Here is an 18,994-nt window from a genome sequence, read left to right as displayed (position 1 = left end):
TCTGCATATATATTATGGCTTCCAGTTTAGTTTTCTTATGGAATTTTTTTTGAGTGTGGGAACAAACTTCAATTAAGTATACTAAAAAGAAGTATGAAAAAAAAAGAATCTCTGTTCTTGTAACTTCTCTTGGGCTCTTTTCTTTCTGTTTGCTTTGTCCAAATCGATGTATCGGGTTTTTTTTATCTTATTATATTTTATACAGTATATATTTTGTATTTAAATTACATATAATACAGTATATTACAATTTATAATAATTGTATTATTATCTCTTAGAAGACTGTTTGTTTCCTAATGAGAAACAGAAAGAGAGTGGATCCAATTGGGAGGAGTGGAGGGAGGAGAATCCGTAAACAGGATGTATTCTGTGAGGGAAAAAAAATGGGGGGAGGGATAAAAATGTCTAAAGAATTCAAGGAACATTCTATTCACAGGCCCAACAGCATGGGCTTTAACTAAGCAAGATTGAACTACAAAACAATCAAGGAAACATGAAAGAACTGGATGATCACTTAATTATTTCATGGCTGTAGGATAAAAAAGTCCAGACATATAGGAAAGCACAGTGTGCAAAGCTTTCTGCTCTGTCAGTTCAGAACTAAGGATGCAACAACTACAATACGGGGAGAAACGCGGAACAACTCAGTTCAACAGAAACGTGCAAAGGAAAATCAAGAAAGCACATGGCTAACAGCAAAGAATAAGTAAGAACAGTAATAAGTAGGCCCATAAAAAGGTTCATACACAAAAGTAGTCATCTACAATCTTCCTAAATACCAAAGCTTTCAAAGAACAACAATAAATATGTAGAAAAAACCAGTGTGCAAGCCTGCAATCCTAGCAGGTAGGAGGTTAAGGCCTAAGTTGACAGTTTGAGGCCAGCCTGAGTTTCACAGTAAGATCAAACCAACAACAAAAAGGAAAAGCAATAGCTACAGTGCAATGCACAGCACTATGAGAGAATATGGCAAATCTGACATCTAACACCAACTATATCAACCAGCGTTACAAGCTTACTTCACCAGCTAGAATTTCCAAATTGACTAGGAAGGCCATACACACTCTCCACTGAATACAAGGAACACAAGGAATATAAAATAATTGCAAAAGGCTAAATATAAATGACTGTATGTAAAAAGCAAAGATAATGGAGACAATCAGAAAAAAGAAGTAGAGGTTTTATTCCCAATCTCAGACAAAACAGATTGGACCAAAAGGCATTTAACATAACAATGGAGATTACAATCCTAAAATTCATTGCTCAAAATAATGATACAGCATTTATAGACATACATGTTCTACAAGTATAGCAATCAGTGCCACAAAAAATGTATTAAACTTCAACTAAGTATACTAAAACAAGAAATATGAAGAAAAACAGAAGCACACCAAAACTAGGAGTCTTTAATACATCACTCTTGGTATATAATATGGCAAAATTAACTAAAGAGACAGAAGAAATAAAACATTCAGCAAGGTAGGTGCTATGATGTATACACAGAATGTTTTACCTTCCAATAGAATCACAGCCACTTCTCAAGGGCGTACATGGAATACTCACTGAAATGTGATCATAGACAGCTCATAAAGAAAGCATCACCAAGTTCCACAAGAAAAAAGATGACAGACCACAGCCTGAACACAGTGTGGTTACACTAGAAATGACAGGGAGCGTCTGCAGTTTTGTTTTATTTTATCTTTAATTATATAAGTATAGGTAACTCTCAGGGAAAAGCACAAAAATCAACTGAAATGATCTCGTTTCTAAAATAATCCATTTATTTTTGTCAACTGAAAAAAAATACTACAACACTAAGTTGAGAGGCAAAAAAATTAAGCACAAAGGAAAAAAGGTAAAAGGGAAAACTGAGGGGGGAGAAATAAAAAATTAGCTCAAGTTAATAAGCCAGGAGCCCAATTCTTTGAAAATAGACTATTAACCAATGCAATCTTAAGAGAGGTCAACCCAAAGAAATGATGGGGAGGGTCCAGTGCACAAGCCCACACACACCCTATCAAAACAAGCATATTGTTATAAGATAAAGAACACAGCAGAGATGCCTACTAATTCACACCGTCCTATAAGTAACATACTAAAAAGAGGAGGTGTAAGACACAGACCTGGAGAACTGCTTCTAGAACTCACTACTAAGATTCAGTGAGATAGCTGGACACTGGGGTAAGAAGCAGAAATTACGGGCCTGCAGAAACATGAATGCCAACAGGCTGAAAGGTATAGGGAAGGGTGCCTAGGAGGAAGATCAGGAAGGGTAGCTCCCACAAGGCCCCCAATTCCCTAACCACACAGGGAAAAACAAGATGTAGTGAAAGAAAAAATTCCATCTAACAGAAACAAATAAAAGGATAAGCTGAGCAAGAAATAAATAAGCCCTACCTAAGAAAAATGTTAAAACACTCCTCTAAAACAAATTTAAAAATCCACACTTATTAACAAAGGGAAACATAGGATCCACTTGGATTCCCAAGTGCTGGAATTAGCGGCATATGGCACCACTGCCCAGCAAGAACACCCTAAATTTAAGAAAATTTGCAGAAAAGTCAGGAGTGATGGCATACATCTTTAATCCCAGCACTTAGGAGGCAGAGGCAGGCAGATCTCTGTGAGTTCAAGGCCAGCCTGGTCTACAGTTCTAGGACAGTTAGGATGACTACATAGAGAGATCCTGCCTCAAAAACAAACAACAATAACAAAAATACACGCTGGCATGCCTGGAATGACTTTTCATGGCATGTACCGCCTCCTCTGTGAGAGCCGAATGCACACCACATACCTCTCTGTGTTCCTGTTAGACTGCGAGCCGAGGGAGTCAGGCAGTTCGCTCTCGCTGTCTTCGGACTGGCTGTGAGCAGTGCTCTCTTCTCCTTCATCATCTACTTCATTAAGAGCCTAGCTCAACAATAAAACCAGCAGCACAACTTGATTATATGCTAACTCATCCTTCTGTCATGACAGAAATTTCTCCTCCTAAGGCTAACCCTTGATATGTGTGCTTAAATACCAAAGCGTTTCAGCTCTTCCCCTAATAATAGTCCTTCTAACATCTTTAGCGGCCCTTGCTCCCTTCAGCTGTCAGTATTTAAAGGTAAGAAAACCTTTCCCTTCTTAAAACTAAACCTGGGCCCACCCTGAGATACTATCTCCTGTTCGTCTTTTGTTTTTGTTTAGCTCAGGCTAATTCAATCTGTTACATACCTGAGGCTGACCCAAATTCACACTTGCTTCTGTTCAGCTGTCTAGTGCTAGCATTTCACGCTTGAGCAACCAACACTGGCACCATAATCTCTTTAAGGAATCGTTTCCCGTTTTGCATGCACCATCTATGCTCTGCAACTTTGCCTGTGTCCTGCCACTCCACTCAAAATGCTTTCTACAAGGTCAGTGTCAGCGCACTTATTCCTGAAAAGACAATTCCACCGTTCCTTTCCTTCTTTGACTCATTACACCTTACCCATCACCAGTTCCCCTCCTCTACGGCTGACAGGATTTTATGTGCATGAGAAATTTAGTCCAAGACCCAGCACACTCACAATAAAGGGTCAGGCACAGCAGTTCATGCTTTTAATCTCAGCACTGTGGAGGCAGAGACAGGGAGATCCTGGGGGCTCCTTGCCAGCAAGTCTAGGCTTAGTTGTTCAACTCCAGACCAACGAGAGACCCTGTCTCAAAAGTAGACAGTATTCCTCAGGATGACACCAAGGTTGTCTTCCCAATCTCCTGTCAGTTTTCTTTTTCTACTATCTCTTTATAGCTGACAGGAGGAGGTGACATTTAAGCCTAGGTCAAGCTGAACTTCATTTCAGCATAGGTACTTGGCTGGGAGTGCAATGCATTACCTGAGGCTCTATGAGAGATTCATTAAGGGTAGTCTGAGAGACAGGGTCTTGAATCACTCCAATGGGACTCTGAGAGGAATCTGGAGCCATGGTTACATTTGGAAACCCTGCAGAAGGACACAAGGCATTATGATTTATTTCATCTGCTTAAACAAGCTTCACAAGCTCTGTTCTGCCACAGCTCCCTTCACTTCACGGAACTCTCAAAGAGCAGCTCCATTACATGTATGTACATGAACCAAACACATATCTAAACTCATTTTTACCTTTGCAAAATTCCATGAGACATAGTCTATTATTTTACAGATCAGAAAACTGAAACTTGGAGAAATTAAGTAAGTAGTCCAGAGTTACTCTAATAAATGGCTGACCCGGAATTCAAACTCTACTAAAAATAAATCATGTGTTTCTGAAAGATTAAACAAGTTATATACAGATTATGATATAATGTTGAAGCTGAGATTGGTGGTACATGCCTATAATGCCAGCACTCAGAAGTTAAGAGGCAGGAAGATCACGAGTTCAAAGCCAGTCCTGGCTACATGGACCCTGGGGGTGGGGGTAGGGTAGGTATAATCCTATGTAACTAAAGAAAAGCAAAGTTTCTTTGAGCAAGAAACTGAAGTTGCTTTGGATTTTAAGTTAAGCTTATTCAAACTACAAGTAAATACATGCTTTAATTATGTGGCATACTAATAAACTGAAAATTAAGCCAAGTTCTATAATTACAAAATACTGTATTTTATACCATATGTTAATGGATAATTCCCTTAGATGAATAATTTGAAATAGTTCATATTCCTGGTGAAGAGCAAACAAATTATGGCTCTACTCTGCTAGAACATGTAGCAGGAATACAATTCCTGAAAACAGGCTGGATTCCTCTAATCACTTACAAGCTGGGTTTAAGACAGAAGAGAAGGTTTGAGTGGAGTGATCGCTCACCTGTGCGCTTACGAGGAGCATCAACAAACAGACCTTTGGCTGCGGCCATTAGATGATCAGACTTCTCCAGCACATCCTGCATCTGGTACTGATCGGAAAGAATCTACACACATGTTCAGAAAAATACTGTTCAGAGAAAATACATTTACTTTAAAATCACTAAGGAAAAGGACTAAGGAAAGGCATCAAACACGATGTTTTCAAAGCTTAAATATCAATCTTTATTGGTTGCGGTTGCTGGATTTGTTCTTAACCATGGGCCATGACCATCCTAAAACCCTCCAATAGCAATATTCATTAGATAGTAGATGGAGCTACTACAGTAGTCAGTAGTGGTTCTGGGCCTGGGTAGTCGCAGGGTTGGTCAGCCCGCTGCCCCTCCCTCCCCCATTCTCCCTCCTCACCACCAGGATGAGCTCTCCAGCACTGCCCTGGCTAGTTCACCCCTTACAGCAATGAGCAAGGGGAGGGGCCAGTTTGTCTCCCAAGACATACACACTTCTTAAAGTGAGACTTTTTTCTTTCTTTTTAAAAAATATTTATTTATTATGTATACAATATTCTGTCTATGTGTATGCCTGCAGGCCAGAAGAGGACACCAGACCCCATTAAAGATGGTTGTGAGCCACCATGTAGTTGCTGGGAATTGAACTCAGGACCTTTGGAAGAGCAGGCAATGCTCTTAACCTCTGAGCCATCTCTCCAGCCCTTAAAGTGAGATTTTTACACAGGATTTCCACATGAGAATGACTTTAAGTTATATTTCATACTAGTTTTAAGTGATGACTATCACCCACTTATTTGATTTCATAACCCATTAGTAAATAATAATATACAGTTTAAAAAACACAGATTAGGGGGCTGGAGAGATGGCTCAGTGGTTAAGAGCATTGCCTGCTCTTCCAAAGGTCCTGAGTTCAATTCCCAGCAACCACATGGTGGCTCACAACCATTTGTAATGAGGTCTGGTGCCCTCTTCTGGTCTTCAGGCATACATGCAGAAAGAACATTGTATACATAATAAATAAATAAATAAATATTTTTTAAAAAGCACAGATAAAAGATAAGAATCTTAGCAGCTTGAGCGGTGGCTCAGCAGCTAAGAGCACCAAACGCTCCTGTTGTGCCAGAGGACCTGGGTTCACGTCCCTTTGGTGCTCATAGCGATTGATCAGCAATCAATACAGAATCGCTATCAATTTAATCATCGGGGGAAAAAAAAGATAAGAATCTTTGAGCCATTAACTCAAAGGTGTTCCCATCACTGAAGTATTCTGATGCTCCATTAACAGGTCATACACGGTCTGTGACTTAAAAAACAAGGTATAGGTTTAAGGATTAAACAAAAAATGCTATGGTTAGGTATTTGTAAACAAGGTGGGGTTTTATCATAGAGAGATGGCTACACGAAAGCACCATTACAGTCGTGCCTCTAATTACGCACTTTCTTTTGAAGGATTCTGATAGACATATAAGCGAAGTCATACGCTAAAGAGGAATCAGTTCTTTCTACCACCACCAGATGTCATTCTTAAGCTGAAAAGAATATTAAAATCAAGACAACTCCATTTCCAACACTGACTCAAGTCAGCATCTAATAACAAACACTCTGCCTAGATTTTCTCTATAACATAGAAATAATGACATCAATTACTATCTTAAGATACAAAGAGAAAAGTGAGCTGCATTCTTATGTTATCCCTTCTGCTGCTATGCCCACCTGGGTCAGCTAGGTCAGTTACTGACAGTAAGTACTGAACTAGCTCCTTCCAGAGTAAACTGTAGAACTGCACAAGGCCAAGAGCACACACGGTGTAGAATACTGGTTCAAGGTCCACACCAGAAATAGCAAACAAACCCCAACCTCTTTAAACTTAGTTTCCTACTGTGTCAATGGTACACAGCACGGGTTTTATTTGAGATCTCATTATAATTAACACCAGGCATCAATGTGGTTATTTTTGGTTGTTAGCCCAGCCTTTAATGGCTAAGTCATCTCTCCAACCCCCATGTGGTTATTAATGAGATCATTCCTCTACTTTCTGTCAGTTCTTTATTCTGACAGAGGATAATATCTTAAAAACAAAAAGTCGTAAACTCTTCAAATTACCACTAGGAAATGTGTTTAAATTTTATTCCATTTGTTCTAGTATAATTTTTTACAGTGGCATTTCATTTGTATTCTAACAAATAAAGCTTTCCTGAAGATCAGAAAAGTAAACCAGCCACACTGGCCAGCCTTACAGACCAGGCAGCAATGACACACACCTTTGATTCCAGTAGCCACACTAGCTTGCCATAGAAACCAGGTATTAGTGATGCACACCCTTAATCCCAGCCCTAGAGAATATTATAAAATGGGAAGAGACAGCTCTCAGGCTCAGTCTCATTCTAAGGTTTCCTGTAGATATGATCGTCATTTTTGGACTGACACTGAGGTAAGAGTCAGTGACTAGCTGCTTTGTTTTTCTGACCTTCGGTTGAACCTCAATTTCTGTCTCTGGGTTTTTATTAGTCGTGCTACAACTTTTCTAGTATCGTGACCACCATACTGTCCCACTGCATCATGGATTTGCCTGTGGTCCTATCACATTCTTTACATACAAACACCATAAACAGAAAAACGTAGGCACATACTCTTTGACTCTAACTTTTTCTTTTTTTATTCCCAATATTGGGATTAAACCCTGAAACATCTTAAGAGCTCTAATACTGAGCGAAAGCCCTTGACTTAGTACTTCTGTCAATAATTCATCAAGAAACAAGTCTGTACCCAAAAACATACTCAATATCCACTGCATTATTTATAGTGGCAAAGTAAGACGCAATCTGTGAGTGGCACACTCTGCTATTAATCCCCAATATCGCCTTTAAAAGCACAACTCCTACATTTTAGTCAAGGATGCAGCTAATTTCCCACCCCTCTTTGACTATGGGAACGGCCATGCAATAATGTTCTGGGGAACAAGCACAATCCAGATCTCAGGCTGGCACAAAAGGAACAGCAGATCCTGTCTACGCCCACTCGCTGATGAGCTGCACACAACCGAAGGACGCGTTACAGCCGCTCTGTACTCAGTCCCACACTAACGAATAGTGCAGAGCCTCCACCAGCTGTTGCTGAGCTCTCCCACAGAGAACTACATCTGTGCTTTCTTTAAATTACAGTATTTTGAGTCCTTTTCTTTCCAGAAGCTTAAACTAACTCTAATGAACAACATCAGTGTCCACAAATAAAATAATCAATAGACAAGTTATGTCAAAACTATACCCCGCTTAGACATTTTTTTAAAAAGATAAATTTATTTCTACTTATTGTCTTCTGAAATATGCAGGCATATCTGGTGCGGGAGAATTGTCTGTATTCTGTCAATCATGTTTTAAATAAATGCTGATTGGCCAGGCAGGAAGTATAGGAAGTATAGGCCAGGCAGGAAAACCAGACAGGAAATAGAAATGATGCAATGAGAACAGGAGAATTCTGGGAAGGAGGAAGTTGATTCCTCCCACTCCTGCTCAGATCACCGAAGCAGCAGGATGTGATCTGCCCCACTGAAAAAGGTACTGAGCCACATGGCTAACATAGATCAGAATAATGGGTTAATATAAGCTACAAGAGCTAATAAGTAGCCTGACCTAATGGGCCAATCAGCTTTATAACTTATAGAGATCTCTATGTGATTTTCTTGGGGGCTTGCCGGCTGTGGGGTACCAGGCAGGACAGAAACCCCAACAGCAGGCCCTTCATGTTACACATATCAACAGAGATCTAAGCAACTCCTCAACCCAACAGGAGTGGCAGAAGGGTGTGTATATACTGAAAACATATATGCTAGCACTGCTTAGAATGTGATTACAATAATATTACATTATCTTATGAATCAAAGTGCCATCTTTGGTGAAATATCTTTGAAGTCGATGCAATTAAGAGCTTTGTAAATATAACGTATATAGATATAATGGATCACCACAGCCATGGCTAAAACAGAAACTGACAAAGGCAGAAAGTAAAGGGAAAATATTACTGATCATGTTGATACTGGCTATTAATTATGATCAGGTCTCAAGTAAAGCCACTGCTTTGCCCTCTTCTCCTAAGCCTCTGTCACATTTCTTGGAGCAGATTGTTTGTGTAGCCAAAGATCACTGTACTAGTCTTACTAAGTGAGATTCATTACAAAAAGGAAACATCTAAGTCTCATCAAAAGCTGTGGTTCTGATGCAGGAAAACACCCTGGGCAGCCAAGGAAGCTGTCCACACCTAGCTACTCACTAAATTTGAATCTCTGAGCACTGAGTCCAGGGACAGTGTCTCCCTAGCCTCTTTAGGAGCGTGCCAGCCGTGATGATGTCTCATGTGCAGTGAGGACTGAGAATCTCCACACTACAGATGGAGGAAGCAGCATTCTGAGGCCCTTACCCATCCTCTCAGTACTCTTTTCTCCCCACGACCTCTACTATGAAAAGTCAGGAGCACTGGAGAGACAGCTCTGTGGTTAACAGGGGCTAAGAGTGCTCATGGCTCTTGTTGAGGAAGCAGGCTGGAGTCTCAACACTAACATGGTGACTTACAACTCTGTGACTCAGTTCTGGGGGGCCCAACACTCTCTTCTGACCTCCACTGGCACCATACACACATGCATACATGTTCTAGGGGCTCTAACACCCTCTTCTGGCCCCCACTGGCAACAGACACACATGCATATATGCAGGCAAATACTCATAGACAAACAATGAAAATAGTCCTGACTGCTCTTCCAGAGGTCCCGAGTTCAATTCTCAGAAACCACATGGCTCACAACCATCCATAATGAGCTCTAGTGCCCTCTTCTGGCCTGCAAGCACACATGGAGGCAGAACACTGTATACTAAATAAATAAAAATAAATCTTAAAAAAAATGAAATCTTCAAAAAAGAAAAGGAAAGGAAATTAAAACTAGAGAAAGAAAACCAAATTCCTGAGTTTGACCCCTCCTAAAGAGGCTGGCTGGTTTTCTAGGTCAGATCTGTGGTTTTGGGGCCTTTCAATGAGAACTGGTACACATCAGATGTGTGTGAGTGGTCCAAGATCACAAGATGCAATGTCACATTCTCCAAACCACTGTTCCTTTTTCAAGTCATGGAAACATTTATTTGGCAGATACTGTTCTTCCTGATTCATAAGACTTCTGTAAGACCATGGCTCTCAACCCTCCTGATACTGCAGTCCTTTAATACTGTTCTACTCCTCATGCTGTGGTGACCCCTAGCATACAATTACTTTCATTGCTACTTAATAATGAAAATTTGCTACTGTTATAAATCATAATGTAAATATCCGTGTTTTCCAATGGTTTTAGGTGACCCCTGTGAAAGATCAGTTGACCCAAAGGGATTGAGAAGCACTGCTCTAAGAACTCTAAGGGATTTCTCAAAAGGCAGCCTGTGACTTAAAACCACCATGAAAAGTCATGCAGAAAGCACACACCGTAAGCTTAGCCTGGTCAAGAAGCCACACACACAGCACATTCCTTTACTGTGACTTCAGTTCAAAAGAGAAAGCAAGGTCGCTCTGCTATAGTTTCTTCTAACTTCCCAGCCCACCCACAGGACATATCTGATTACTTCTTCAAACACCCAGGCAGACAAAAGGTTAAGCCAGAAGCAAATGGCTGATGATCTAGATCAACAGCCACACAAAATTAATTTTATTTCATTTTTGTTAGGTAACCCTACTATTCTGTTGAGCTGAGACATAATCACAGCAGTTTCTGAATATAGAGCAGTATTTGCCAAAGACTGTGGTAATCTCTTTGAAAGCTGGAGGGCTAGAGCAATGGCTCAGTGGCTAAGAGCATTGGTTGTTCTTCCTGAGGACCTGGGTTCAATTTTCAGCACCCACCTGGCAGCTCACAACCATCTGTGACTCCAGTTCTAGGGATCTGATACCTTATTCTGGCCTCCACAAGAACCAGGCATGCGCATGATGCACAGACATACATGAAGGCAAAGCATCATACACATAAATTTTTTTCAAAAAAAAAAATAAAATTCATAGCACAGCCAGGTATTTTGTTGTTGTTGTTGTTTGAAACAGAATTTTTCTGTGTAACTGCCCCGGCTGTCCTGGAACTCACTCTGTAGACCAGGCTGTCCTCGAACTCACAGAGACCTGCCTGTCCCTGCCTCCCAAGTGCTATTAAAGGCATGCACCCATCACTCCTGTCAACACAGCCAAGATTTTAAAGATAAAAAAATCAAGCTAATGTAAGAAAAATGAAGCTACAAAGTTTATAAAAACAAATGAATAGAACTGAAAAATGCTGCTCTATTAAATTATGTAAACCAGACCAGATAAATGAGCTCTGTATATCTCCCTCATGTGTGGGCCCTTGCTTCTAATTGTTAAGTATGTGTATTTAGGTGGGAGTAAGTGTGGATGGAGGTTATGAAACTAGAAAAAAATGTGAGAAGAATACATGTGATATAAAAACGAAAGGGGAATGCTGGAGGTAGAAGATTCGGTGGAACAGGAGGAAGGGGGAAATTGGGGAGGTGGAGTGGGAGTTAACCATCCACAGCTGAGTATTATGACAATGACAGAAGAAACATGCTACTTTGTAAGCTAGTTTTTGAAAGGGAGAAGGAGAAATGGGGAAAAAAAAATTCCAGGCCAAGGAGTTACATAATCTAAGGCTACAGAGCTAATGAGTTGTGAAGAGAACATTTAAGGCAGCAAACTAGACTCCACCCACCCTGCTGCTCTCTGTACTAGACTCCACCCACCCTGCTGCTCTCTGCACTAGACTCCACCCACCCTGCTGCTCTCAGCATTAGACTCCACCCACCCTGCTGCTCTCTGTACTAGACTCCACCCACCCTGCTGTTTTCTGCACTAGACTCCACCCACCCTGCTGCTCTCAGCACTAGACTCCACCCACCCTGCTGCTCTCTGCACTAGACTCCGCCCACCCTGCTGCTCTCAGCACTAGACTCCACCCACCCTGCTACTCTCAGCACTAGACTCCACCCACCCTGCTGCTCTCTGCACTAGACTCCACCCACCCTGCTGTTTTCTGCACTAGACTCCACCCACCCTGCTGCTCTCTGCACTAGACTCCACCTACCCTGTTTTCTGCACTAGACTCCACCCACCCTGCTGCTCTCTGCACTAGACTCCACCCACCCTGCTGCTCTCTGCACTAGACTCCACCCACTCTGCTATTTTCTGCAAAGTCCCCAAGGAGCTCACTGTTAAGGTTGCAGTAAGTACTAGAGTCTCTCATGAAGTCAACCCAAGAGAAAAAGAACTCTAAAAACAGTAAATTTTTGTACTACCTCCTTCATGATAGATAATCTTCTTTTTTCAAGATTTGAAGTTTCTGGTTTCTGTTTCTTCCATTTTCTCTTCAAAGCTTTCTCTTGAAGTTCCCAGTGCACCAGTGCTCTATTCTTTGACTTATGTATCTCATGACGGCGTACCTATACAGAAGGAAAAACTGTAAAAAATGTCTTCAGTAACAAAGAATTTGCCTGCTCCTATGTAAGACCACTTAACTAGTTCACAACTTCTTATTCCTTACAGGTTCAACGTGTGTGCATGTATGCATGCATGTGTGTACATTCTTGGCTAAAACTTTGATAGTCTTCAAAAAATGATCTAAGAGAGAAATATCTAGAACTTGGAGGTCTAACCTAAAGCCACACAAAAATATTAACTTCTACTTCAGCTATAGACTACCAATCTTCAATTCACAAGTTAAAACTCATCCAACAAGTGCTACAACATCAATTTGCCGACACTTTACACACGATATAAAGGGTACCAAATCCAGCACAGCCATCTTTGGCAAAGCACACCCCTTTCATGATAACAGCATCACTTCCAAGTCAATGATGCACTGTTTGCATAGCTCTGAAGGGGCACCATGTGGAAGTGAGGTCACAGATGATGCTATCTAGGGAAGGAGAGTCCCGAGGCAGAGGAGATAGGAGCCAGAGCTCCTAAACAGTTGGAAGGGAAGAATCCATAGGGTGACTGAAGAAGAAAAGTGGACATTTACCTTTATAAGTGTGTTAGTGCTCAGAACTGTAAATACGAACAAAACCTGGGTCATCTAATGCAGTTTTAATCATGCTAACATGCAAACTACCAAAAAGACTAGCAATCAAGAATTGTGAATATGCAAATCAGAATCACAATGAGACAGTACTTTATATCCACGAGGAGAATTAAAATATAAACTGGAAGCTCCACACAGTCTGGTGGGATTTAAATCATGTAAGCACTTTGGAAAACAATTTAGCAGTTATTCATAAAGTGCAACTAAAACATAGAGTCCAGGACTTTTTCAGGGTTAAACTTACCAGGTCTTCAGGAGTTGCCCGGTGAACTGTTAGATCATTTACAGTATTCTTTTAAAGGAAGAGAGAGAGAGAGAGAGAGAGAGAGAGAGAGAGAGAGAGAGAGAGAGAGCTTTTAAAATATTTCCTTATAAATTATTAATAGTTACTGAGTTTTAGTAGCTGGAAATTGATTCAAAGTCCTAAGACCAAAAATCTCTCTCTTTCTTTTTTTTTAAGGAACCAATATTGTCTCTATAACGTTAAAACAGATCACTTTTAAATATCTTCTAGAAAATAACCTATTTTTAAGTGTTATACAGGAAATAAAGCACTCTCTTATTTTAAAATAAGGACTAAAACAGGGCAGCATATATTCAAAACAAGTCAGCCTAACTGAAGCTATAATGCCCACTCACCAGGATATTCGAGGTAACCTACAAAGTGTGGTGACTGCAGCAAGCTGCAGAGGGATCTTTTCCAAAGACACAGTTTCTATCTCACTAAAATTCTAATTCCTGGAAGGAACTAGAAGTTACTGCCCATAGTATATGTACTCTGAAGGCGGTGCAAATATCCTGCTCTTCCTTCCAAGATCAAACACACATCCAGAAACCCCCCGGGCCTACTACAGCTGCGCTCCATCACACCACATGCAAGAGTCATGACATCTACCCAACAGAAGACCTTACTTACTGTCCTGAGACTTACACCACATGCCCAGAGCCATGGCGTCCATCCCCAGAAGACCTTACTCACTGTTCTGAGACTTACATCCCATTCTTGCCTCACTGCAGCTTTCTTCTTTACTTTCAGAGTTTTTCTTCCACCTCCCCGGGGACCAAAACGATTCACTCTGATCAATGACATCTAGGAATAGTAATATTTTTTTAAGAAATACAGACAAAAAAAAAAAGAAATACAGACAAATATTTATGCATCATAGAGAAGGGGACACCTAGGACAAACAAAATCATTCTCAAAGTAACAGAAGAATTTAATCATGATGAAAGGAGTAGGCTATCAAAATATTTGGTTTTCTCATTTTACAATTAATAGTAAAGTAAAACCAAAAATCACAATAAAAACGTCTTAAATAACAAAACTTATTTCTTAATAAAGAACTTTAGAAATATAGAAATTATTACCTAAAATAGAAAACTTAAATGGTTATATCTGCCATCAGATACAACATTCACAATTAAAAGAAAAATGCCAGGAACTGGGCAACACGAGGAAGGAAAGCGCAGGTCTAAGCATGCTAACGCTCATTACTACCAGGCACACACGTGCTCACTCCGGAGGAGTAAATCCTTTAGAGAGTCTGATTCCACCTCTAATAAATCTTCACACAGCACCGAATGGAGATGATTTCATAAATCACCAGCATTAACTGACAATCAAAATCACCATGGGACTAAACATCATGAAAAGCTAGGGAAAGACTCACAGTCCAAGGTTTTTGCGATCAATACATTATGACTGCGAAAACAAAACAAAAACAAGCCTGACTTCTGTTCCACAGCCTCTTTACCACTGTGGCAATGCAACATGAAAATATCTCACATTCTAAGAGACTGGAACTTTTACTGGACCTCACAGTCAAAGTGAAAGTCACTTACAAGATTGTTATCTTAGGGTACACTTATCCTGTCTTTAAGGGAACAATGGAATGTCAACCTTAATTGCCTTGGATTTCCCACGTAACCACCTTTTTTCAGTCTAAGCTAATCGGAGAGCTATGGTCGCAAATTATGTACTCTTCATGCCCCTGACCCAGAACAATGAATGTGTACCCTCTACTGAAAGCAACAAATACTGAGGTTGAAAGCAACCTTCTAAAATCTATTTATGGAAATGGCTGATAAACAAGGGTGTTTGCAGTAGTTTCTTTACCTGGGTCAGTTAGGATCACTGGGAGCCTGTGATGTAAACTCTTATAAAAATCTGTTAAAGATTTCTATAAAGTACCCCATTCTTTCCCCATGTGATACTTTCTGTACTGTTCAATAAATATAGAACAAAGCCTTTTGTTAAAGATAGACACACAGAAATATGGACAGATGCAAGTGAGCACACAAGACACACACACACAAACACAATCACACACACACACACACACACATACATATAGACCAAAACATAAACACAGGGACAGACTTACAAGATAGCCTTCAGGCAAGCACAAATTCACTCGTTCAACAGAGGACAAAAGATACAGAAACCATGAGCAGAGAATTCAGATTTGGTCTTTGCTCTTGGTTAAATGATCCCAAGGAGAAAGAAATGCTTTTCTCTCCTTAATGTGACCATGGTGACTCCATCAATCACTAATGTATATAATTGTAACATACCAATAATTACATAACTTTCGGGCTGATCCTCATATTTCCAACTAGCCCACAGTGTTTATTATCACCTCTTCCCCCATCGCCACAATGAAGATGAGACAGACATGGGGCCTAGCACATGCTAGGCAAGTGTTCCGCCCTTAAGCTCCACCGCCTTCCCCTTTCATTAAGTACTTTTAATAAAATAATCTGCTATACTAAAGACATCTAAACTCCAGTGCTTCTCTACAATAATCTCACTAGCTCTCTATATTGTCTTTCTATTACATTTACTCTTTAAGCATGTGTCTAATTTCAGAGCTTACAATCCAGCAAAGGAGGTAAGTCACAAATGGTTAGAAAACAGCACGTTATTTTGTCTTTTTCTGTGGTACTGAACTCAGATTGATGCCAGACGTAATATGTGCCAGGCAAATTCCCTTACACTGAGCTCTATGCCAGATCAACAATTAGGACTTGGGGGCTGGAGAGGTGGCTCAGAGGTTAAGAGCATTGCCTGCTCTTCCAAAGGTCCTGAGTTCAATTCCCAGCAACCACATGGTGGCTTACAACCATCTGTAATGGGGTCTGGTGCCCTCTTCTGGTCTGCAGGCATGCACACAGACAGAATATTGAATATTGTATACATAATAAATAAATAAATAAATATTTAAAAAAATAGGACTTGGTTTCCCATGACTAGGCCCTATTTATCTATCTTTATTTCAAGTTTTATTAACATATATATATATACACATATATATATAATGATTTGTGCACCATTTTTATTCATGTACATAATGTATTTGATTCTATCACTTCCCAACTGCCCTCTCTTCACCCCCTCCAACTGGTCCTATGCCTCTTTACAAATAACCTCCCTTCTACTTTCACATCTTTTTCTTTAAATCTAGAAAGAAAACATAATATTTACCCTCCTGGGTCTATATTTAAGATAATTTCTAGTTCTATTTGCCTGCACATATAATTTGATTACATTCTTTTTGTGGCTGAATAACACTCCCCTGCACACATTTTTATCCAATTATCTGTTAATGGGCATCTAGGTAGAACCCATAACAACTACTGAGAACAGCGTCACATTAAACATGGATGCACAGGTATGCTGTGGTATCCTTACTTTTGGTATGTACCCAGGAGCGGTACAGCTGGATCACAAGATTGAAGGACTTCCATACTGGTTGCACTAATTACATTCCCAACAACAACATATATGAGCTCTTCTCCAGCTCCCAGTGTCCTCACTATTATTTGTTGTATTATTTGTTGGTTTTTTCTTGATGACATAGCCATTCTGGTGAGACAGAATCTCAACGTAACTTTGATTTGCATTTCACTGATGGCTGAAGATACTGAACATTTTTTTAAAGAACTGTGTGTGTGTGTGTGTGTGTGTGTGAGAGAGAGAGAGAGAGAGAGAGAGAGAGAGAGAGAGAGAGAGAGAGAGAGAGAAGAAGAAGGAGGAGGAGGAGGGGGACGGAGGGAGGGAGGGAGAATGCCAGACATGCGTGGATGCACACAGAGGTCAGAAGAGGGTGTCAGAATTGCTAAAGCTGGAGTTATGGGTGGTCATGAACCACCCTACATGGATGCTAGGAACCAAACACAGTCCTCTAGAAGAACAGTACACAGGTCTTAATGACTGAGCCATCTCTCTAGCTTCTCAACATTATTCTCATGTACTTATTGGTCATGGGTATTTGTTTTGAAAACTGTCTGTTCAGTTCATTTGACCAACAATTAGTCAATGTCTTCTTTTGGTGTTTAGATTTTTAAAGTTTTATATTTCTGGGTATCAATCCCTTGTTAAATAACTGAAATACACTAGGGAAACAGACTTCTACCCATACTGTAAGCTGTTTCTTCACTCTCTGAGTTCCAACTGTGCAGCTTTTTAATAGTGTGTAGCATCATTTTTCAATTCTTTTACTGCATTATTATTGCCCTCTGGGGGAGAGGAAGGAGCACTTGCCACCGTACATGTATGAGGCCCGAGAACAACTTGCGGGAGTTGGCTTCCTCCTTCCACCGCATGGGCCTCAGGGATAAACTCAGGTGTTAGGTTTGGCTCTAGCCCACTGAACCCCTCATCAGCCCGCATTTATCAACAGTCATATACAGAAACTCTTTGCCTGTGCCCGTATCCTGTGTTTCCCTGGTTTCCTTGAGGAGGTTCATGCCTTTCATTAAGGTCTCTGTTCAATTTTGAAATGAAGTTTTACAATGTGAAAAAAGGGGTTATGGTTTCGGTCTTGTACTTATGAACACAATCGTCTCAGCGCCATCTGTCACCAACAATTAAGTTTTATGATGGTGATGGCAATAACAGCGGCAGTGGAGATCGTGAAAGCATCAGTGAAGACAGCTGAGCACTCGCTATAGGCTAGCAAGTTCTAAGCTCTTTCGCATCTTAGTGTCTCTAGTACAAGAGGCTCAGCCGGGCAGTAGTGACACACACTTTTAATCCCAGCACTCAGGAGGCAGAGGCTGGTGGATCTCTGTGAGTTTGAGGCCAGGTTGGTCTACAGAGCTAGTTCCAGGACAGCCAGGGCGACACAAAGAAACTCTGTCTCAAAACAACAACAAAACAAACAAAAAACTAAGAACTCCATAAAGAAATTAATACTTTGATTCATTTTAAAGATGAGAAAACTAAGGGGTAAAGAGCTAACCAACTGTGACGCTCACCTGTAGTAGGCATAGCCAACATGTAACAAGACATGGAACAGGCAAAGGTCTAAATGAACCACTGCAAATACAGTTATTTTCCAACAAAGGAGTCAAAACAATTTAATTCAAAGATTATCATTTTCAGTAATTCTGTGAAAAAAATCAGGTTCCTACCTCATATAGGGTACAAAAATTAGCTTAAAACTAGTCATATATTAAAATGTTAGAGCTAAACCTATAGAACTCTTAGAAGAAAACCTGAGTATAAATAACTGTGAACCTCAGGTCAAGCAACAGTTTCTGGAGTATTGAGACAAAATCACAAGAAACCAAGATGTGGGGAGGATGGCATGGTTCACCAAAATTTTTAAAAACTACTCAAAGGTACAATCAAGAAAATGAAAAGGTAACTAATGAGTGGCAAAGGTATTTGCAAATTATTTACCTTGTATCTAGACTATACAAAGAAACGTCATAACGGGACTACTCAAACAACCCAATTTACAAACTGAAAAGACATCTTCAACTAAAATACTGCAGATGGCCAATAAGCACATAAGAAGTTCATCAAGATAGAGGCTGGTGAGATGACTCAGCAGTTAAGAATCTTTGCTGCTCTTTCAAAGAACCACAGTTCAATTCCCACCACCTACATGATGGCTCATAACCACTTGTAATTCCATTCCAGGGATCTAACACCATCTTCTGACCTCCAAAGGCACCAGGCAGCGTGTGGTGCACATGCAGACATACAGGCTAAACATTCACCCGCAAAGTAAAAGGACCTGTTTTTTAAAATGACCAACATAATTAAATATGAGTCAAAAATCACTCTAGGATGATTAAAAA

At 40.3% G+C, this 18,994-nt stretch overlaps 1 protein-coding gene across 3 annotated transcripts in view; it reads right to left on the bottom strand.

The window, feature by feature from the left end:
* Spice1 (spindle and centriole associated protein 1) overlaps window positions 1-18,994 on the bottom strand; it is a 46,874-nt gene that overhangs the window by 25,022 nt on the left and 2,858 nt on the right. For 2 of the 3 annotated variants that reach the window (XM_048422471.3, XM_048422472.3), the window contains exons 2-7: window positions 13,899-13,994; window positions 13,149-13,196; window positions 12,120-12,263; window positions 4,803-4,905; window positions 3,858-3,964; window positions 2,795-2,910 (exon numbers count right to left, since the gene is read on the bottom strand). In XM_048422471.3, coding sequence (XP_048278428.1) covers window positions 2,795-2,910; window positions 3,858-3,964; window positions 4,803-4,905; window positions 12,120-12,263; window positions 13,149-13,196; window positions 13,899-13,994 — 614 coding nt within the window. Of the gene's footprint in view, window positions 1-2,794; window positions 2,911-3,857; window positions 3,965-4,802; window positions 4,906-12,119; window positions 12,264-13,148; window positions 13,197-13,898; window positions 13,995-16,595; window positions 16,619-18,994 lie in introns of those variants that run through there. The other variant, XM_048422473.3, reaches the window with a different exon arrangement.

Source organism: Myodes glareolus, chromosome 2 (assembly GCF_982192425.1).
Source record: "Myodes glareolus chromosome 2, mMyoGla1.1, whole genome shotgun sequence".
NCBI classification, from domain to species: domain Eukaryota; kingdom Metazoa; phylum Chordata; class Mammalia; order Rodentia; family Cricetidae; genus Myodes; species Myodes glareolus.
This window is presented reverse-complemented; position numbering and strand designations above follow the sequence as displayed.